The 23,603-nt window shown below is 44.5% G+C and overlaps 2 protein-coding genes and 1 long non-coding RNA gene across 3 annotated transcripts; all 3 read left to right on the top strand.

The window, feature by feature from the left end:
* Window positions 1–775: 775 nt before the first annotated feature.
* On the top strand, window positions 776–1,635 carry LOC123075791 (alpha-amylase/subtilisin inhibitor). The gene has a single exon (XM_044498311.1). It carries the CDS (start codon window positions 812–814, stop codon window positions 1,511–1,513), a length of 702 nt encoding a protein of 233 aa, XP_044354246.1. The 5' UTR covers window positions 776–811; the 3' UTR covers window positions 1,514–1,635.
* Window positions 1,636–6,754: 5,119 nt separating this feature from the next.
* LOC123075792 (uncharacterized) lies at window positions 6,755–8,019 on the top strand. Its single transcript, XR_006436205.1, has 2 exons — window positions 6,755–7,074; window positions 7,602–8,019. It is a non-coding gene; the product is annotated as an uncharacterized lncRNA (long non-coding RNA).
* Window positions 8,020–16,777: 8,758 nt separating this feature from the next.
* On the top strand, window positions 16,778–17,566 carry LOC123075793 (alpha-amylase/subtilisin inhibitor-like). The gene has a single exon (XM_044498312.1). It carries the CDS (start codon window positions 16,800–16,802, stop codon window positions 17,502–17,504), a length of 705 nt encoding a protein of 234 aa, XP_044354247.1. The 5' UTR covers window positions 16,778–16,799; the 3' UTR covers window positions 17,505–17,566.
* The last annotated feature ends 6,037 nt before the right edge of the window (window positions 17,567–23,603 follow it).

Consider the following 23,603-nt stretch of genomic DNA (forward strand, 5'->3'; position numbering starts at 1 on the left):
CAGGATTTTATATCCAGCTATTCTATCTGCAGAAAAAAATTTGATAACACTATTGAGGCTTATCTACAGTAAAGAGTGTTGCAGAGAGAGCCAAACCTATAACTTTAAATGAGGTCCACCTGCAATCACATATTTCTTTAGATTTTTGATATACATAATTCTTGTTTGATAAAACTTATCATTAATAAAAGGAGGATTGTATATTCAACTATCTATCTGCAGAATAAAGACTAAAGATTTCGTTATTAAATGGAGCAATGTATATCTGCCTACCTATACACACAAAACAAATTGATCCAAGAAATAAAAATCTATTACACCAATGACTCTTATCACAGAAAATATTGTGGCAGAAAGAACCGAACCTGGGACATTGAATCAGGTCAATGTACAACCACATAATACTTTCGATTCTCTATATACATAAATCTTTCTACATAAAAAATATAATTATTAAATGGAGGATTGTACTGTATATCCAACCATCTATCCGAGGAATAAAGAAAAAGATTCATTAATAAATGAAGCATTGTACATCTCCCTACCTATGCACACACAATAAACTGATCGAAGAAAAAAAAAACTATGACACTAATGAGGCTTCTATATAGTAATTGTTGTGGCAGAAAGAACCGAACCTAGGACATTGAATGAGATCCATCTACAATCTCGAAATACTATGCAGATCTATCCTTTTTAAATGCTAGAAATTACATGCTCCTCGGCACACCATCTATATAATCTTACTATTTGGATGCCGATGAGCAGAACAACACAATCAGCTCAATTACGAGTTACTACTTTCATAGCCATGGAACACTTCTGTTTCCTGGTCATCCTCTCACTCTCTGGCTTGGCCATGGCCTTGCAGCTGACCAGCCCGTGCAACGCTGCGCAAGCGCAGCCGCAGCCGATCTACGACACAGATGGCCATGAGCTAACAGGCCACAACATGTACAACATCATGCCGGTGGACCGTAATTTGAGCGACCAATGCATCTATGTTAGCTCATTACGGGACCCCAGATGTCGTATGCGTGCGATTCTGACACCGTGCAAGCAGTTTCGCGGGAATCCAGACGGGTATGTTTCGATCAAGCTGGCGGAGGCGAGCTCCGGCTCCGGCAAGGAGGCGTCACCCCGCCTCTCCACCGACGTCGTGATCGAGTTTGGCGGCATAATCACCTGGTGCATGCATCGTCGCCAGTGGTACGCCCATGGAGGGATCACTAACCAGACGCACGTGACCGTCGGCCGCCCCGGAGGGATGGAGGGGTGCCAAGCGCCGGCAGGCACATGCAAGAAGAGTTTCATGTTTCGCGTCGAGAAGCACGGCACCGGGTACAAGCTGACGTCGTGCTTCCAAGCGCCGTGCCGCGATCTGGTGTTGTTCGACTACAATGGACACATGTGGCTGACCGTAGAGAAAGATGGGCGTGAGCCTCTAGTGGTTGTGTTCAAGAAGTTCCATCTCGCCAGCTTGCCTCCTGCAAATCCTCCACAACTAGGCTAGTGCCGATGCTACTATGTATGTGTACTTGCTTAACCGTTTGATGCAAGGAATAAATTTCTAGTGGAAGCATGAAACAGTCCTATTTTGCTGGTCGTCCGGTATTGCTTTATGTTTTCGGGTCATTCTAGTGCACCATGTATCAAAGTGTTTTGAGACCTTGATCGGAACATCATGAGCTCACCCAGATGTCCACATGAGTCCCATAAGACCAACCTGAAGCGGTCGCGCACTTTCCCTTCTTATCTCTTCCATGGTTTCAGATGTTTCTTGTTCGTTCCCCATCTCTGAAGCCAGCGTCGGCCATCCCCGCCTCTCCTCGGATCCATCGTCCTACAACTCCGGCTAGCTCCTCTGCCACCCTAATCTCTCCTCCTCCTCGAGATAGTCCATTCTCCACGCCTCCTTCCTACACATGAGCCCTCTCCTTGGTTTGCGCACACGGTGCTCCGTGCAGTCATTGTCGCTACAAATAGCGAGCTGGGGGCGACACTAGGGTTGCGACTGGTGTCCGAGTTGATACAACCGTAGTCGCATAACGGTGCTGCTATGACCTCCACATCATGTTGCTACAACTAGTGAGCGGCCGTGCTAGAACTGGCGCATGGCAATGCTGCTATACGCCCACTGCCTGCTGGTGTTGGAGACGACGCGCACACACAACACCCGATATTGAAGATGATACACACACACAACACCCCCGTGCGCTGCGTCTAGCAACCCATCGGTGCTGGAGATGGCGCCGACAGTGTTGCAACTGGCAACCGCCGAGGCTGGTCCTGACATGGGATGTTGCAACCACGACCTTGGCAAGCTAGAACTAGCAACAACCTATGTTGGAACCTTACCAGCGATTGATGGAACCAGTGTCAGGGTTTTCTCGAACCAGAGGCACCTCGGGTTGCAACCAGCAAGCTAGTGAGCTGGAACCAAAATGGCGGCGAGCTGCAATCGGCGGGCGCCAATGTTGGAACCATCTCGGCGGTGAGCTACAACCTACATGCGCTGATGCTAGAATCAGCTATCGGCGGTGCTGCGATCCCAGATGACCACGCCATAACCTGGAAGCCCGTGATACAAGCCAACCTTGACTATGGAGTTGCAACCGACAGCACCAAAGGCTGCAAGCAGCGGACGAGATGTTGCGACCGATATTTTTGCACCCGCAGATGTTGTGTTGCGACGGAGCTGTGAGTCTTGGGATGCACGCAAGGGGTGGCGGACGCGCGGAATTGTGTTGTAGCAGGGCCCAGCTCGCTCAAGTCAACGCTCTGTCCCGTTTCTTTATTTCGTATCTGTTTCTTGGGACGAAGCTATGGGAAAGTGATGACGTGCGAGATTGCGATCGAACAGTTAAAGAGGGTTGCATCAAACGGTTGTGTGGCGACCACCGAAAATTTGGGCCGACCGGATGGCGCCTAGCGTCCGCCTTCTCTTTTTCTTTTGATTCATTTCATCTATATGTTGCGTGTTTCTGTCGTAGGCGACACAGACAACAACAGTGGCCAAGGCCCTGGTGTCGAGCCCCTAATCCATGTTCATTTCCATGTCCCTGGTGGTGGTGAGCTGCTCTGCCAGCACCCCACTAGTTATTCTTTTCCCTCGACCTGTGATGTGTTCGACGATGCTGTTGAAGAAGGACCTAACCGTAGGCTGCGGTGCTTCCCCACCCCATAAGGCCTAATTTGGTCGTAAGGAGAAAATATCCTAGGGCCACGGGGGATTTCCATGGCCATCGGGGACCCTCGCCTTCCACCACGGCGAGATCACCATGTCAGTTTGGATCGTAGGGAGAAGGGGAGGTGAGGAAAATGCTAGGGGTAGTGCTCAGGTGAAGGAGATCGCTATACGGTAGGTATGCTTTACCCTGTCGCCTCCCGCACTCCAATTGGCGGCTTTTCTCCCCGACGTTTGTAGGCATGGATCTCCCATCCGGGGAAAGGACGGGGATCGGGGCAGAATATTCACAGCGAGCGATCGACCAAATGTCGGGGTGGTTTTCCACGGGCCGATTGCCCTCCTGGGCTATGCACCCTGGTTTTTAGCGGGGATCCCCCCGGGATAACGAGCTACCAAATGAGCCCTAAGAGAGTCTTGTTTTCCCTTTCCTTCTCCCATCTACGCCTTCCTCATCGGCTATTCCATTGGATGATTTGCTCTCTTGATTATTCTCTACTCTGATCAGCCATGGCAGATAGTACTCTTACCCCATCAAGGAGAGCTTCAGTTAGGAACTCAAACTCAAGTACAATGGGAAGAACAGGAACACCTTCCACTCATGTCGACCATTTGCAATAGCTGCCCTAAAATAAGGCACTATCCCTTTTCAAGGCACTTAAGGCAAAAACAAACCCCTCCAACGGCTGCCCTAGAACAAATAATTTTTTTTTCTGAAAACTTGGGTTGTCCTAAAATATAGCAATTGGTACTACAAATATACAAAACCATGGGCAGCTGCCGCAAAATAAAACAACTTGTAGCTCAACCTGCAGCCTCCATCCACAGCCGCATGCAACCGCCGCCCCCTCTCCAGTGTCACCGTCATCTCAAGATCCATGATCGCCGCCGGATCCACTCACCTCCGATCGTCGCCGCCTACTGGACCGATCAAATTTCCGCGCGCCGCACCAAATTCACTGCACCGCACTGCTGCAGCCGAATCCGCTGCATCCTCATCACCTCTCATACATCAATGGTTGTTCCTCCACCGCCACAACATCCTCCTTTTCCTCCGTCCGCAGCTAACCCACCGCAGCCACCATGCGGAAGGGAAAGGGCACGACCGGGTTCAAGGGGTGCGGCCGCGGCCGTCCGGCAAGTTCAGCGTCGAGTAACAGCATGCCGCCCGGTGGTACTGGCTCAACACCCTCTTGACGCTAGACATTACTGCCCGCGCCAACGACATCGCGGCGTGGATGCTCAGCCTACCACATGAGAGGCTCAACTTCCTGGAGATCGAGTGTCTGCAGAGACCACCCTGAGTACGCGCAATAGGAGATGCAGTTCTACTAGAAATCTAGAATAGGGATCTCGAGAAGTGGAAGCTGTAGAATTGTATTAAATAATTGTTGATGCAATATTGTGCCGGTACAAGAAGTATATATAAGAGCCAAGCCGCACCTGACCTAGCCTTATTACAAACCGAGTAGGAGTCATAATCCTAATACAAGTTGTATTCTAACATCCCCCGCAGTGTCAACGGTAGGCTCGACGACGTTGAGACTGAAATGAATGTCTTGAAACGGAGTAGTCGCCAGGCCTTTAGTAAAGATATCAGCAAACTGAGCAGAAGTAGGCACGTGGAGAACGCGAACTTGACCGAGAGCCACCTTCTCTCGAACAAAATGAATGTCGATCTCAATACGCTTGGTGCGACGGTGTTGAACTGGATTCCCGGACATGAGGACAGCTGAAATATTATCACAGTAAACAATGGTAGCTTGCTCAATAGGACGGTGCAGCTCCGACAGCAACTGGCGCAACCAAACCATATCAGGAACCGCATGAGCCACAGCGCGGTACTCAGCTTCAGTCGACGAGCGGGAGACCGTAACCTGCCTTTTTGAAGACCAAGAAACTAAATTGTTACCAAGAAAAACACAAAATCCTGATGTGGACCTATGATTATCTGGACAACCAGCCCGGTCTGCATCTGAGTAAGCTGTCAAGGAGGTGGGAGAGGATTTGTTGATATGAAGACCCAAGTCTAGTGTGCCTTTGAGATACCGAAGAATATGTTTGACATGATTGTAGTGGGGAATACGAGGATCATGCATGTATAAACAAGCTTGTTGGACAGCAAAAGAAATTTCAGGACGAGTGAGAGTGAGATACTGAAGTGCACCGGTAAGACTCCGATAAAGAGAAGGATCAGAGAAAGGATCATTGTCGGCAGAGAGTTTGGAACCTGTATCAACAGGGGTACGGGAAGTTTGACAATCAAGCATACCAGCACGAGAAAGTAGATCCAGAGTGTACTGACGGTGAGCCAAGCCGCACCTGACCTAACCTTATTATAAACCGAGTAGGAGTCATAATCCTAATACAAGTTGTATTCTAACAGAAGCGCAAGAACGACAGCGAGGCAGGACCTTCGCGGGTCAAGGAGGAGGATGCATGCCCCTCCAGTGTGGTCAACCGCTGTTCCAGCGACGAGAGTGACGTGTCCGACGAGAGTTACATGTCCGCCGAAATTGACGGGGACAACCTGTAGTGTTTCTAGTTTAAGTTTGCATGTAGTAGTTGAGCTATGTTTGTAGTTTGCATGTTTAAACTTTGAATGTGTGGAACTTTGGATCGAAGTATGAAATATGGTCGAAGAGTTTGAATGTTTGTTTGGAAGAAATGAGGTTTTGCTGTTTTGGGTGCCCTATTTTAGGGGAGCTGTTGAAGACACTGAATTTTCCATGTCCTAAAAAGCACTTTTTAGTGCCCACAAATTTAACCCACACACATTTTGTTCAATGGGTGGAGAAAGCTCCACCCATTATTCCCCTCCTCTGCATGAACTAACATCGGTTAATGATTACTTTTGGGGGGAATGGGCGAGATAGCAGAGAATTTATATGCCATTTCTTGCTGGAGTCAGTGGGACGGCGGACTGATTATTTAGTTGTCAGTTGTCCAATGTGTAGTGTTTACAATGATGGTTATGCAGATTTTAGATGAGTGTTTCAGCCGATGATTGTCTCACGAGTCTCCTCGATTACCTGTTATAGGGGTTTGGACACTGAATTTTGTGTAGCTTCTCCCCCAGGTTTATCTACACACATAATTGGGGAGAAGTGTAAATTTGCGACCAGATACTGTGAACTGTGGTCAGAATTCTGAAGCATATTCTTCTCCCTGATTGTAAAAGACCAAAACTTGTTGGTGAATCAGTCATCTGCTAGATTGCTGCTGCCTGCTGCTACTATGAACAGAGTGGAAAGACCCTAGGAGAGCACGAGCTTCTGTGTATGCATCATTAATCGACTTTTTTTATGCGCATGCTCCTCTTTAACTCATTTGTATGAAGTGCACAATGGCAATTATTTCAGTTTTTCCTTGTTTGTAGTAATCCATCCTTTTATAATGGGGAAACACTTGTTATCTGTAGTCTGGTAGAAAGACAACATCAGACCCCTCCTTGTCCATCGATTCCAATTCAATCCCACGGTGGAGAAATTAAGCACTGACCCTTGTTCCTATAATTCCTCTCAGCTGTTGCTAACTACCCGTACATCACGCATTAATGATCGCATATCCCTTATCTCTCTCGTCTGCTCCATCTCTCCTGCTCCCCTCCTTCGTCTCTCCCGCATGCACGCTCCAGCTCGCCATCAACATCGCCGCTTCTATCCTCTTCGATTTCTCAGCCCAGATTCAATCTGCTGCACATCGTGCGTCCTTCCCACCTCGTTTCCGGCCACAACATCCACCACACGGCCCAGATCCAAACCTAAACCCATGCGTGATCTGCTCCATGATGCAGCCACCAGTGAGCTCGCCTGTGCGACATCCCTACAGCAGGTGCTTGTGCCCGCCATCTCCATCATACATCACAGGTTGGACGGAGGCTGTAGGTGTGCCCGACATCTCAACCACCCCTCGATCGGTGAACTAGCAGTGACCACCCTTGATTGTTCTTCCCTTTTTATTTCTAGATTTGAATCCATTTTTACCATTGATTGATGGTAATTTATTCAAATTGATTCCATGTTTTTATCTTGTTCTGCCTTGTTTTTATGTGTGCATAAAAAAATAGAACCAATCAATTTGAATGGAATTGGTTTGCAAATCACAAAATGATGCGCATGCATATGTTGGCAGTAAGCGTTGTGAATTTCTACTTTCAGTTTTTATGCTTCCATTCTTTTATTGAAATAACATGAAATTGGTGCTTTGAGATATCCATGCTTCCTAATCTGATCTATATTTCTTCAGTTCAGGTACTTTACCGCAATATAGAACCATGCTTCGAAATGTTTATTTTTAAGCATCCAACGTTTCTGTACATGTATTTTGATTTTCGAACCTTCTTTCTAGTACTTGTTGTTGCTTCCTACCTTCTATTATTATGCATCATGCCTAAACTTATTATGCTTCAAAGGTACCTATAGGTCGTCGACGCCAGCCAGGTGGGATGCTAACCAGCAGGCATGAGGAGCTCAAGGATAGGGGGGCGCCAGCAGCATGCAGACGAGTCACGATGACAAGTAGAAGAATCGGCAATGGAAACTGATGGCAATGGCGACGAAAACTTTTGGCACGATGATAACTTAACTCATGATAATGGTCGATGGGCCTGCTTGCTTCCCAACACATGGAATAACAAGCGATGCGGTTGCATCGTCAAGCTCCGTGAAGCAAATAGGAAGCATATATGTAGCTTGGAAATAGGAAACGACATGGGCGGACGCTTGTCAATGTTTATGAAAGCAAACAAGAACCTATTAGGAAGCATATGTGGCACAATCAATCAAAAGAAATATTTGTGATTACCGATCTCATAAAAAAGGTTATCCTTATAATTTGAGGTGTTTTCTTCAAGAAGCAAACTCACCGTAGGAAGGGAGAACAATTATATTTCTCTAGATGCACACTCCCTGTTCGGTTGAAGCATGTGCGATTGTGATAGCGAAAATAAGTGTGCTTTTGATGGAAGCAAATTCCTATTACGTATGAAGCAATACTATAGTTTCTGGAAACAATATTGTGATCTTTTTTCACCAAATTGAGCCGAATCTAATTCACCCTGGAAGCTAATTGTCCAATCGACATAAACACGTACGATTTCATTGTTATGGAAAGAAACAAAAATGTTAGGGAGTAGAATAATTTGCAACAAATTGAAATACATTGGATACAATGTTTTCTACGTGAAAACAGGGATTATTTTCCTAAAATAGGGGGCTAATTACTCGTCAATCCCACATTACTAGCGCTGGATTAGTTACCATAGAAAATAAACGCAATCATCATTGATGCAGAAGCGGTCCCACCGAATTAGTGATCCAGTCAACCGGATCTCTTGCCTGGACCAAGTAGCAGATCCAACGTACGTGTTGCTTCCGATCCAACCGCTAATGAATGGTCTGATAGGATGCAATTAGCAGTAGTCTGATGCCTAGCGGCGTCCTTTATAATGTCCCATTTATTAAGGATTGTAAGGAATTAACAAAGAAGTGTAACGGAGCGTCAGCAGAATGGAGTAGCATTCAAATAGTGGACTTTGCCCATGGCAGGAGCATGAACATTGTTCTTCTGCCTCCCATTTGTTGTGTCAGCTCCCATGCACGGGTGCTCCAATCAATAGCAGGGTAGACTACCGCAACCAACAATCGCTACACAGGAGTATCGCCCCCGGCAATACCTATTAACTGCGCAGGTCTCTGAGTAGCGACGTATCGTGTACTGCCATCGCAAGCTTCAAAGTTAATAGGGGACGTTTTTTTCACCCTGTTCTGCACTGTGTTTGCAAAAGTTCTAGAACCTTTCGTGTCCATTTTTTTTGTTTCCATTCGGTTTTCTACAGCTTTTACTTTCCATTTATTTTAGATTTCACAAACAATTTTTATTATCAAGCATTTTTGTATTTCATGAAATTTGTGAAATCGCAATTTTTTTGAAAATTTTCAACATCTAATATTTCATAAATTTATAAATTTTTCATCAATTTATGAAGATTTTTTAGGAATTTAAAAATATTTAAATTTTGGGAGCCTTTTTTTTTCAAAAATCATGAACATTTTGAATTCATGAACATTATTTTATCCACCAAAAAAATTCAAATTCGCAAACATTTCTGTAATCCATGAATTTTTTTTGATTTCATATACATTTTTATTTTGAATTCATGAACACTTTTTGCAAAGTCCTGAACATTTTTTATATTCTCAAAAATGTTTTGCAAAATCATGAACATTTTTTATCCTTGGAGATTTTTTAACTGGCAGAGACTATTGTCAAAATCATTAAAAACTTCAAATTCGTGAACATTTTGTCAAATTCGGGAACTTTTTCTGAATTAATAAATAATTTCCAAATTCAGAATTTTTTGAAAATTCATGAATATTTTTTGAATTCGTCTATACTCTTTTTATTAACAAGCATGTATTTTTTCTAAAATTCATGAATATATTTTGAATTTGTCTATGTTTTATTTTTATTCATAAGCATGTATGTTTATAGTTTTTTGAAAATATCTTAATACTAAACCAACCAAATAAGAAACAACAGAAAGGAACCATTGAAGAAAGTCTATTTTAAGTACTAATTGTTGAACTCTGTAGGTCGTCCAATTTAGCGCACGCGAAGGGGAGGGGGGGGGGGGGGGCCTCAAGGGTGCGCAAGTCAGGGAGTATGAGCTCTCAACCCCCATTCCCAGTAATGCACGTGGCACTTGCCCATTAGCCTAATAGAATCGTGTTCATGAATAGGGAAGCCTCAGGTTGTGATGGACTATCTATACATGGTTTTATTTATATCCGGAAAAGGAACCTCTACACAGTTCTAACCTGTTCCATAAAATTTCTCAACTGCGCAAGAAGGAAAAAAACATGAAAAGCTTGGTCACTGCGATGTCTTCGCATTCATGAATTAATTCTAGCCATTCATTAGTCAGTTGATTGATTAATTGATTGTCATAGCAGCTTCCAGGTTTAGATTTTGGGTCCTGATAACGCCCACACGTGTGGCATATCAGACATCCGTTCACACACCGTGTGTGGCGTGAACAGGAGGCAGCCCACACGGGCTGTGTGTGGGCCAACGTTAGAATTGCCCACATGTGTGAGCACAACTACTTCATGTCATACGCCCAACAAGTACTACTCATCTCTATCCCGCGTGTGTGGCACGAAGCAAAAATGCCCACACGTCCTGGCGCAACTACGGTTGCCATCCGGGATGGTAGATGTAGTTATCCGGGATGGCAAATGTAGTTGTAAAAGCATGTCAACTCTATCTGTTTTGGTTAACTATAGTTGTCATGTCTAATTTATAATAGTTGCCATGTGTGTTTACCTAGTTGCCACGTCTGGTCCAACCATAGTTGTCATGTATGGTTAATCACAGTTACCATGTGTGTTTATCTGGTTGCCACGTATGCGCAACTGCAGTTGCCGTCTAGCAACGAGTCATAGTTTCCATATGGGTTTACCTAGTTGCCAAGTACGCGTAACTGCAGTTGCCATCCAACAACGTACGAGTGTTGTGTGGGCGAAAAGCAGTTCGCCCACACACGAGTGGACTAGGTAGTGGCTGTGTGGCCAGAAACTAGTTCGTCCACACAGCGCAGCTGGCAAACCGCATGCTGCGGGGCATGTGGGCGAACTCTCCAACGCCCACACACCAGCCCCGTCCTACGTGGCACGCAAATTCTGCCTCAATGTGTCAAGATTCGTGCAACTCGACTGGACGGTGATCCACGCGTGTGGGCGACTTACAAAATTGCCACACGTGTGGGCGTTGTCATTTAGGTAGATTTTTGACTTGAATTTAGGGTGCGTAGTGTCCCCCTTCACTATTAACACAGTTTTGTTGGGGAACGTACTAATTTCAAAAAATTTCCTACGCACACGCAAGATCGTGGTGATGCATAGCAACGAGAGGGGAGAGTGTGTCCACGTACCCTTGTAGACCGAAAGCGGAAGCGTTAGCACAACGCGGTTGATGTAGTCGTACGTCTTCACGATCCGACCGATCAAGTACCGAACGCACGGCACCTACGAGTTCAGCACACGTTCAGCCCGATGACGTCCCTCGAACTCCGAACCAGCCGAGTGTTGAGGGAGAGTTTCGTCAGCACGACGGCGTGGTGACGATGATGATGTTGTACCGACGCAGGGCTTCGCCTAAGCACCGCTACAGTATTATCGAGGTGGACTATGGTGGAGGGGGGCACCGCACACGGCTAAAAGATCAACAGATCAATTGTTGTGTCTCTAGGGTGCCCCTGCCCCCGTATATAAAGGAGCAAGGGGGGAGAGGCGGCCGGCCAGGAGGGGCGCGCCAGGAGGAGTCCTACTCCCACCGGGAGTAGGACTCCCTCCCTTTTCCTTGTTGGATTAGGAGTGGAGAGGGGAGGAGAGAGAGGGGGAAAGGAAAGGGGGGGGGCGCCGCCCCCCCTCCTTGTCCAATTCGGACTTGGGGGGGGGGGGAGGGGCTGCCCCTTGGCCGCCTCTCCTCTTCCACCAATTGGGCCCATGAAGCTCCCGGGGGTTCCGGTAAACCCCCGGTACTCCGGTATATATCCGATAACCCCCGGAACCACTACTAGGAAAAGGCCTACTAGTGGCGCACCAGGTTTTCCTACTAATGGCGCATTACTGGTGCGCCACTAGTACCACGCCACTAGTATTTTTTACTAATGGTGCACCACTGGTGCACCATTAGTATCTGGTACTAATGGCGCACCACTGGTGCGCCATTAGTATAGGCCACGGTGCGCCATTAGTATTTTTGAATTTTGAAGGCGGGAAAATAGTAGTGGCGCACCGTCTAACCCCCACCGTGCGCCATTGCTATTTTTGAATTTGGATCTGGATCGCGAATTTTTTGCCCATTTTTTGCTCGTTTTTTTTTCAAATTTTGTTCTCGTTTTTGGATCTTGTACGTTATTTTGCCGTGTTCTTTTGCCGGAGAGGAGTTCGCCGGAGAGGAGGGCCGAGGTCACCGGAGAGGCGCTCGCCTACATCGCCGGAGAGGAGGAGGAGGTCGCCCGAGAGGAGTTCACCGGAGCATCGGAGAGGAGGAAGGAGAAACCATGAGGGGAGGGGAGGAGAGGAGGGAGGAGGAGCTCACCGGAGAGGAGGGAGGAGGAGCTCACCGGAGAGGAGGGAGGGAGGAGCTCACCGGAGAGGAGGAGGAGGAGCTCACCGGAGAGGAGGGAGGAGAAACCGTGAGGGGAGGGGAGGAGAGGAGGGAGGAGGAGGTCGCCGGAGAGGAGAAGGAGGAGGAGGAGGTTGCCGGAGACGAGGAGGGTAGTATGGTGGAGGAGAGAAGGGGAGATGGAGTGGAGGAGAGGAGGAGATGGAGTGGAGGAGAGGTGGAGTGGAGGAGAAGAATGAAGAGGTAAGGAGGAGAGGACCACGCCCAGCCATATATACGGCATAGCGGCATAGTAATGGCGCACCGTGGGCAGGTGCGCCATTACTAACTTTTTTTTTATTTTTTTGATTTATTTTGAATTTTGAAGGTGGGAAGATAGTAATGGCGCACCATGGGCAGGTGCGCCATTAGTAAGTTTGAAATTTTTTTGAATTTTTTTGCCTCTCCAGATCTTAAAAGCCCCGTATCTTTTTTTCTGTTAGGTTTTGAGGATTTTGAAAGTGTTTAACAAGGTTCCCCCGATTAAATTCGGATGTATCTTTTCGAGTAGATGATTTTTCATATAAAAAACTTTTTCATCCGAGTTCGTATGCAAAAGTTATGCCCATTTTACAAATTCTCGAGAGATTTTGCAAAAAAGTCGAAAATTCATGTTTGTAAATTTTGCTAACAACTAGACCACATATCACATGGGAATCTTATTTTATTTTATTTTTTTTACATTTCTATCATTTTCTTTTATTTTTTTGAAACTGAAAAGGCGGTCCGGGGGTGCATTCGGGGGAATGTTTGGACCAAATTACTAATGGCGCACCGTGGGAGTGGTGCGCCATTACTAGTTTAAAAAATAAAATAAAATAAATTTGATTTTTTTTTTGAAACATAACAAGTTTTGAAAAAAAATTACTAATGGCGTACCGTTCATGTGGTGCGCCATTAGTATTTACACACTAATGGCGCACCAACACATGGTGCGCCATTAGTGTCCATATTGGCTATAGCTGTTTTCGTAGTAGTGAACCATTCCGGTGTCCGAATATAGTCGTCCAATATATCAATATTCATGTCTCGACCATTTCGAGACTCCTCGTCATGTCCGTGATCACATCCGGGACTCAGAACTACCTTCGGTACATCAAAACATATAAACTCATAATATAACTGTCATCGAAACTTTAAGCGTGCGGACCCTACGGGTTCGAGAACTATGTAGACATGACCGAGGCACGTCTCCGGCCAATAACCAATAGCGGAACCTGGATGCTCATATTGGCTCCCACATATTCTACAAAGATCTTTATCGGTCAGACCGCATAACAACATACATTGTTCCCTTTGTCATCGGTATGTTACTTGCCCTGGATTCGATCGTCGGTATCTCAATACCTAGCTCAATCTCGTTACCGGCAAGTCTCTTTACTCGTTCTGTAATACATCATCCCGCAACTAACTCATTAGTTGCAATGATTTGCAAGGCTTAAGTGATGTGCATTACCGAGTGGGCCCAGAGATACCTCTCCAACAATCGGAGTGACAAATCCTAATATCGAAATATGCCAACCCAACAAGTACCTTCGGAGACACCTGTAGAGCACCTTTATAATCACCCAGTTACGTTGTGACGTTTGGTAGCACACAAAGTGTTCCTCCGGTAAACGGGAGTTGCATAATCTCATAGTCATAGGAACATGTATAAGTCATGAAGAAAGCAATAGCAGAATACTAAACGGTCGTGTGCTAAGCTAACGGAATGGGTCAAGTCAATCACATCATTCTCCTAATGATGTGATCCCGTTAATCAAATGACAACTCATGTCAATGGCTAGGAAACATAACCATCTTTGATCAACGAGCTAGTCAAGTAGAGGCATACAAGTGACACTCTGTTTGTCTATGTATTCACACAAGTATTATGTTTCCGGTTAATACAATTCTAGCATGAATAATAAACATTTATCATGATATAAGGAAATAAATAATAATTTTATTATTGCCTCTAGCGCATATTTCCTTCAAGTTTGGGTTGTAGCTTCAAATTTGATGCTGAATTGTTCCCTTTTTAGGCCATTGGCGTCGAGTGGTTTTATACGCTATATGTATATTCCCTTTCTATATTGGCCTGATGAGGATTATAATTTTGATTATGTAAATGAATGTTTCATTTATATATGCAAACGAAGCTGTAGTTCTTGTTGTTTAAATAGTAATTATGATATTATTTTGTGGTCAAGTACTTATGATACTTTTTTAACTAATCATCTCATACGCTACTTGTGCAACAATGCAGAAGTATTAAGGCTTACTTTCAGGATGGTGAACCGTGATGTGTCAAAGTTACTTTATAATCCTTTGTGGATACGGTATTGCGGAACTAAAGATGGGTTGGTTAAACAAACACTAGGATGTGAAAAACTAGTTGGGTAAGGTATAGTATCATAATCAACTCAGATGCCATACATTTACCAAGCTCATCTTGTTTCTTTTACTATTCTATTTTCATAATATACAACGGCATCGACGGCTAACCTCCAACTCCCCTCCCGTTGATCCCGGCACTGAAACAGGAGTTATCCTAACCGAGCACTTCCCGTCAAGGGGTTCGGCTTAACGCCACTCATGGTGTACCACTCTATTGATGAAAATAGTTGAGTATATTGCAGTTAAGGGGTTTTGGGATCCCAAAACTAAATCTGTTTGTATGTATGTGCCACTTTTATATGTACAACAAGCCATATAATATTTTGTATTAATGGTCTATAACTTATTTCCATTTTGCCTCCGATACAATTTTACAATGATCTCCTAGGACCAGTTAAATTAGTCAAACAAAAAATGTATGCATACACTTGAGCACTTGTTTCGTAATTTACTTTGTTGCGAGCTCAACATTTTAAAAAAACTGGTCCCCAAGTAAACTGCTAGAAAATTTCAACTAATTTGAGTTTATCTTTATTTTTAGGGAACATAAATTAGTAAGATTATCATATACCAGATTCAGATTAGATTTATTTACAATGTGCTTGGGGAGGAAGATGAGAAGACGTTGATGTTGGTCGTGCCATTGATGGCGATGGAAGCCATGCGGAGGAGATCAAGAGCATTAACAACCTCTTGGCCCCGCTCGATGTTGTTGCCGCCATCAACATCAACAACATGGACCCTCTCGCGAGGCAGCTCCTGGAGCACCGGGGCTAGGGTTCTCTCTAGAAGAAGAACATGCTGCTGACCAAGATATTGAACGCAGATGAGAAGCACGACAACGACGGGGGGAGAAAAGACGGTTACCACCACGGGAGAAGATGACTATGACAAACCCAAGTGATGTGCATGAGAATCATAAGATATGTGTTAGTTTGTAACATATAATTGTCTGGATCATTGCTCTCTATGTTTACATCATCGAGTTACATTGCAGTTGAAGTGAATTCCAATTTTTTTCCAAAATTTTGCAGGTTATCCTTTATATATATGAAAAATATGATATACATTATATTCGCAATCAGAACAAATCTATACATGTGAAATTTGATATGCATTGTATTCATAGGTGTAAGCGGGAAAAAAATGAAAAGCCTATGGCAATGCACGGGCGGGCGTTCTACTAGTATCAATTAATGTGGTCCACCTACAGTCACATAATTCCTTAGATATTAGATATAGCAAATTCTTTATTGATAATAATATCATTAATAAATGCATGATTCTATATCCAGCTATCTATCTGCAGAATAAAGACACAAGATTTCATTAATAAATGGAGCATTGTATATCTCCCTACCTCTGCACACAGAATAAATTGGTCAAAAAAAAATCTATGCCACAAATGATGCTTATCTACAGAAAATAGTGTTGCGGAAAGAACCAAACCTGTAACATTAAATTAGGTCGACCTACAATCACATAGAGTATTTCTTTAGATTTTTGGTACACATAATTCTTTCTTGATAAAACTTAACATTAATAAATGGAGATTGTATATCCAACTATCTATATGTGCTATCTATATGCAGAATAAAGAAACAGATTTCACTAATAAATGGAGCATTGTATATCTCCCTACCTATGCACACAAAATAAATTGATTGAAGACAAAAATCAATGACAGGAATGAGTCTTATCTGGGGAAAATATTGTGGCAGAAAGATAGGAACCTAGGACATTGAATCAGGTCCACTTACGATCATTAATTAATGGAGGATTATATATATCCAATAATATATATGAAAGAAAAAATATTTCATTAATAAATTGAACATTGTATATCTCCCTACCCATGCACACACAATAAATTGACCGAAGAAACAAAATCTATGACACTAATGAGGTCCACTTACAATCTTGAACTAGCACTATGCATATCTTTTCGACTTAAATGCTAGCAATTAATTGTTGCTCACCGCACCATCTATATAATCCTACTATCTGGATGCCCCCAAGCAACAATTTCAACTTATTGTGAGTTAATACTTTCATAGACATGGAGCACTTTTGTTTCTTGGTCATCCTCTCACTCTCTGGCTTGGCTGTGGCCTTGCAGCTGACCACTCCGTGCAACGCTGCGCAAGCTCAGCCACCACCAGTCTACGACATAGATGGCCACGAGCTAACAGGTAACAACATGTACACCATCATGGCAGCAGATCGCAATCTGAGCGACCATTGTATCTCCGTTGGCTCATTTCGGAGTGAGGAATGTCATAAGCATGCGACCCTGACACCGTGCAAGCAATTTGGCGGGATGAGAGGCGTGCATGTGTCGATCAAGCCGGCGGAGGCGAGCGATGGCTCTAGCAAGGAGGCGTCAATCCGCCTCTCGACCGATGTCGTGATCGAATTTAAAGGCGTGGTCACCTGGTGCAAGCACCATCTCCGGTGGTACGTCCATGGAGAGAACACGAACCAGACGCATGTGTCCGCCAGCTGCTTCAGAGGGATGAACGGATGCCAACCGTCGGCAGGCACATGCATGGAACAAAGTTTCCTATTCCGCGTCGAGAGGCATGGCACCGGGTACAAGCTGACATCGTGCTTCAATGCGCCATGCCGCGATCTTGTGTTGTTCGACTACGCCGGCCAAAGGTGGCTGACCGTAAAGAAAGATGGGCGTGAGCCTCTGGTGGTCGTGTTCAAGAAGTTCCCTCTCGCCAGCTTGCCACCTGCGAGTGCTCCCCAACTAGGCTAGTGTGTATGCTACTATGTATGTGTACTTGCTTGAGCGTTCGATGCAAGGAATAATTTCTAGTACAAGCATGGAACTGTCCTATTTTGCTGGTCACTGTTCGATGCGACAAGGGGCGGCCGACGGACGGAACTCTGTTGTAGCAGGCGGCAGCTCGCTCAAGTTAACACACACTTCTCTCTGTGTGTGTGTGTGTGTGTGTGTGTGTCTGTGTGTGTGTGTTTCGAGAGAAAACTATGGGAAAGTGAAGACATGTAGGATTGCGATCCAACGGTTACAATTACACAGGGTTGCATCGGACGGCCGTGCGGTGATCGGCCAAAATTTGGAACGGTCGACTGACTTCTAGTGTTCACCTTTTCACTTTCTCTTTGATTTGTTTGCTCTGTTTGTGGCGTGTTGCCCATTGTCCACATGGCTCCAAGAGAGTTAAGCTGCCATCGTTGGTCATGCTATCTAGGCGACGCAGAGGGCACGGCGCAAGGCCCAGGTGCAGCGCCCCTAATCCATGTTCGTTTCCATGTCCCTGGTGCTGGTGAGCTGCTCTGCCAACGCCCCACCGTTGGCTGTTCATGGAGGAGCCGACCGTTGGCTGCGGTGCTTCTCCTCCTCCTCATAAGCGAGTCTTCCTTTTCCTTTCCCTCTTCCATCTACCCCTTCCTCATCGCCTATGCCATTGGTTGATCTGCTCTCTTCACTGTTCTCTACTCAGATCAGCCATGGCAGATACTACTCTTACCCCATCAAGGAGAGCTTCAGTTGGGACTCGCGCTCAAGCACAATGGCATGAACAGGAACCCCTTCCGCTCCTATCGAGCATATCCAATAGCTGATCCAAACTGGGGAACTGCCCCTTTTTAGGGCAATTGAGGCAAAACAAAACCCTCCAGCAGCTGCCCTCTCACAAAAATTTGCTCAAAACTTTTTGGGCTGCCCTAAAATACAGCAGACGGTGCTGCAAATATACAGCACTGTGGGCGACTGCCGTAAAATAAAATGGCTCGTAACCAAGCTTCAAAATATCGGATATCGGGTTCCTATCGGTTTGGCTTCGACATATCGGATATTGAATATCGGGTGATATATCGGACGATATATAGATATATCGGAGAAACCAAGTCTAGTTTTTTTTCATTATTCTTGTTCAAAACATTAACTTTTAGTAAATGAAAATGTATGATCTCAATGCTTTAACATAACACTTTTAGATTCCTAGTTTAGTAACTTGTTGATATAGAAACTAATAAGGAAGGACTCACAAAATCCTTACTCTATGATTAAAAACAATAACATATATATGAAGGAAATATGCCCTAGAGGCAATAATAAAGTTATTATTTATTTCGTTATATCATGGTAAATGTTTATTATTCATTCTTTGTGTGCTACCAAACGTTAGCTTAGCACTTGATCGTTTAGTATTCTGCTATTGCTTTCTTCATGACTTATACATGTTCCTATGACTATGAGATTATGCAACACCCGTTTACCGGAGGAACACTTTGTGTGCTACCAAACGTCACAACGTAAATGGGTGAATATAAAGGTGCTGTACAGGTGTCTCCAAAGGTACTTGTTGGGTTGGTGTATTTCGAGATTAGGATTTGTCACTCCGATTGTCGGAGAGGTATCTCTGGGCCCACTCGGTAATGCACATCACTATAAGCCTGGCAAGCATTGTAACTAATGAGTTAGTTGCGGGATGACGTATTACGGAACGAGTAAAGAGACTTGCTGGTAACGAGATTGAACTAGGTATTGAGATACCGACGATCGAATCTCGGGCAAGTAACATACCGATGACAAAGGGAACAACGTATGTTGTTATGCGGTTTGACCGATAAAGATCTTCGTAGAATATGTGGGAGCCAATATGATCATCCAGGTTCGGCTATTGGTTATTGACCGGAGACGTGTCTCGGTCATGTCTACATTGTTCTCGAACACGTAGGGTCCGCACGTTTAAAGTTCGATGACGGTTATATTATGAGTTCGGAGTCCCGGATGAGATCGGGGACATGACGAGGAGTCTCGAAATGGTCTAGACGTAAAGATCGATATATTGGACGACTATATTCGGACATCGGAAAGGTTCCGAGTGATTCGGATATTTTTCGGAGTACGGAGTATATGGGCCTTATTGGGCTTTAGGGGAAAGAGAGAGGAGAGGCTGGGCACCCCCCCAAGCCCTAGTCCGAATTGGACTAGGGGGAGGGGCTGCGCCCCCTCCTTCCTTCTCTTCTCTCTCCCCTTTCCTTGACTCCTACTCCTACTACTTGGAAGGGGGGATCCTACTCCCGATGGGAGTAGGACTCCTCCTAGGGCACGCCATAGAGAGGGCCGGCCCTCCCCCTCCTCCACTCCTTTATATACGGGGAGGGGGGCACTCCTTGGAGACACAACAATTGATCATTGATCTTTTAGCCGTGTGCGGTGCCCCCCTCCACCATAGTCCACCTCGATAATATCATAGCGGTGCTTAGGCGAAGCCCTGCATCGATAGAACATCATCATCGTCACCACGCCGTCGTGCTGACGAAACTCTCCCTCAACACTCGGCTGGATCGGAGTTCGAGGGACGTCATCGGGCTGAACGTGTGCTGAACTCGGAGGTGCCGTGCGTTCGGTACTTCATCGGTCGGATCGTGAAGACGTACGACTACATCAACCGCGTTGTGCTAACGCTTCTGCTTTTGGTCTACGAGGGTACGTGGACACACTCTCCCCTCTGGTTGCTATGCATCACGATGATCTTGCGTGTGCGTAGGAATTTTTTTGAAATTACTACGTTTCCCTACAGTGGCATCCGAGCCTGGTTTTATGCGTAGATGTTATATGCACGAGTAGAACACAAGTGAGTTGTGGGCGATATAAGTCATACTGCTTACCAGCATGTCATACTTCGGTTCGGCGGTATTGTTGGATGAAGCGGCCCAGACCGACATTACGCCTACGCTTACGCTTACGCGAGACTGGTTCTACCGACGTGCTTTGCACACAGGTGGCTGGCGGGTGTCAGTTTCTCCAACTTTAGTTGAACCGAGTGTGGCTACGCCCGGTCCTTGAGAAGGTTAAAACATCACCAACTTGACAAACTATCATTGTGGTTTGATGCGTAGGTAAGAACTGTTCTTGCTCAGCCCGTAGCAGCCACGTAAAACTTGCAACAACAAAGTAGAGGACGTCTAACTTGTTTTTGCAGGGCATGTTGTGATGTGATATGGTCAAGGCATGATGCTATATTTTATTGTATGAGCTGATCATGTTTTGTAACCGAGTTATCGACAACTGGCAGGAGCCATATGGTTGTCGCTTTATTGTATGCAATGCAAACGCCCTGTAATGCTTTACTTTATCACTAAGCGGTAGCGATAGTCGTAGAAGCATAAGTTGGCGAGACGACAACGATGCTACGATGGAGATCAAGGTGTCGCGCCGGTGACGATGGTGATCATGACGGTGCTTCAGAGATGGAGATAACAAGCACAAGATGATGATGACCATATCATATCACTTATATTGATTGCATGTGATGTTTATCTTTTATGCATCTTATTCTGCTTAGATCGACGGTAGCATTATAGGATGATCTCTCACTAAATTATCAAGGTATAAGTGTTCTCTCTGAGGATGCACCGTTGCGAAAGTTCTTCGTGCTGAGACACCACGTGATGATCGGGTGTGATAGGATCTACGTTCAAATACAACGGGTGCGAAACAGTTGCACACGCGGAATACTCAGGTTAAACTTGACGAGCCTAGCATATAACAGATATGGCCTCGGAACACTGAGACCGAAAGGTCGAGCGTGAATCATATAGTAGATATGATCAACATAGTGATGTTCACCATTGAAACTACTCCATCTCACGTGATGATCGGACATGGTTTAGTTGATTTGGATCACGTGATCACTTAGAAGGTTTAGATAGATGTCTATCTAAGTGGGAGTTCTTAAGTAATATGATTAATTGAACTTTAATTTATCATGAACTTAGTCCTGGTAGTATTAGCATATCTATGTTGTAGATCAATAGCTCGCGTTTAGTTCCCCTGTTTTATTTTTGATATGTTCCTAGAGAAAACTAAGTTGAAAGATGTTAGTAGCAATGATGCGCATTGGATCCGTGATCTGAGAATTATCCTCATTGCCGCACAGAAGAATTATGTCCTTGATGCACCGCTAGGTGACAGACATATTGCAGGAGCAGATGCAGACGTTATGAACGTTGGAGAAAGCTCGGTATGATAACTACTTGATAGTTTAGTGCACCATGCTTTACGGCTTAGAACCGGGACTTCAAAAATGTTTTGAACACCACGGAGCATATAAGATGTTCCAAGAGTTGAAATTGGTATTTCATACTCATGCCCGTGTCGAGAGGTATGAGACCTCTGACAGTACTTTGCCTACAAGATGGAGGAGAATTGCTCAGCTAGTGAGCATGTGCTCAGAATGTCTGAGTACTACAATCACTTGAATCAAGTGGGAGTTAATCTTCCAGATAAGATAGTGATTGACAGAGTTCTCTAGTCACTATCACCAAGTTACTAGAACTTCGTGATGAACTATAATATGCAAGGGATAAACGGAAACGATTCCCAAGCTCTTCGTGATGCTGAAATCGACGAAGGTAGAAATCAAGAAAAGCATCAAGTGTTAATGGTTGACAAGACCACTCGTTTCAAGAAAAGGGCAAAGGGAAGAAGGGGAACTTCAAGAAGAACGGCAAGCAAGTTGCTACTCAAGTGAAGAAGCCCAAGTCTGGACCTAAGCCTGAGACTAAGTGCTTCTACTGCAAAGGGACTGGTCACTGGAAGCGGAACTGCCCCAAGTATTTGGCGGATAAGAAGGATGGCAAAGTGAACAAAGGTATATTTGATATACATGTTATTAATGTGTACTTTACTAGTGTTTATAGCAACCCCTCAGTATTTGATACTAGTTCAGTTGCTAAGATTAGTAACTCGAAATGGGAGTTGCAGAATGAACAGAGACTAGTTAAGGGTGAAGTGACGATGTGTGTTGGAAGTGGTTCCAAGATTGATATGATCATCATCGCACACTCCCTATACTTTCGAGATTAGTGTTGAACCTAAATAAGTGTTATTTGGTGTTTACGTTGAGCATGAATACGATTTGATCATGTTTATTGCAACACGGTTATTCATTTAATTTAGAGAATAATTGTTGTTGTGTTTACATGAATAAAACCTTCTATGGTCATACACCCAATGAAAATGGTTTGTTGGATCTCGATCGTAGTGATACACATATTCATAATATTGAAGCCAAAAGATGCAAAGTTAATAATGATAGTGCAACTTATTTGTGGCACTGCCGTTTAAGTCATATTAGAGTAAAGCGCATGAAGAAACTCCATGCTGATGGGATTTTGGAATCACTTGGTTATGAATCACTTGATGCTTGCGAGCCATGCCTTATGGGCAAGATGAATAAAACTCCGTTCTCCGGAACAATGGAGCGAGCAACTGACTTATATGAAATAATACATACTGATGTATGCGATCCGATGAGTGTTGAGGCTCGCGGCGGGTATCATTATTTTCTGACCTTCACAGATGATTTGAGCAGATATGGGTATATCTACTTGATGAAACATAAGTCTGAAACATTTGAAAAGTTAATATAATTTCAGAGTGAAGTAGAAAATCATCGTAACAAGAAAATAAAGTTTCTACGATCTGATCGTGGATGAAAATATTTGAGTTACGAGTTTGGCCTTCAATTAAAACAATGTGGAATAGTTTCACAAACTCATGCCACCTGGAACACCACAGGATAATGGTGTGTCCGAACGTCATAACTGTACTTTAGTGAATATAGTACAATCTATGATGTCTCTTACCGATTTACCACTATCTTTTTGGGGTTATGCATTAGAGACAGCTCCATTCACGTTAAAAGTTCACCATCTAAATCCATTGAGATGACACCATATGAACTGTGGTTTGGCAAGAAACCAAAGTTGTCATTTCTTAAAGTTTGGGGTTGCGATGCTTATGTGAAAAAGTTTCATCCTGATAAGCTCAAACCCAAATTGGAGAAATGTGTCTTCATAAGATACCCAAAGGAGACAG

The sequence above is a fragment of the Triticum aestivum genome, chromosome 3D (assembly GCF_018294505.1).
Source record: "Triticum aestivum cultivar Chinese Spring chromosome 3D, IWGSC CS RefSeq v2.1, whole genome shotgun sequence".
In the NCBI taxonomy this organism is placed as follows: Eukaryota; Viridiplantae; Streptophyta; class Magnoliopsida; order Poales; family Poaceae; genus Triticum; species Triticum aestivum.

What these genes read in the sequence shown, in the direction of transcription:
- LOC123075791 (XM_044498311.1), top strand. Translation starts at nt 812, where the DNA reads ATGGAACACTTCTGTTTCCTGGTCATCCTCTCACTCTCTGGCTTGGCC.
- LOC123075793 (XM_044498312.1), top strand. Translation starts at nt 16,800, where the DNA reads ATGGAGCACTTTTGTTTCTTGGTCATCCTCTCACTCTCTGGCTTGGCT.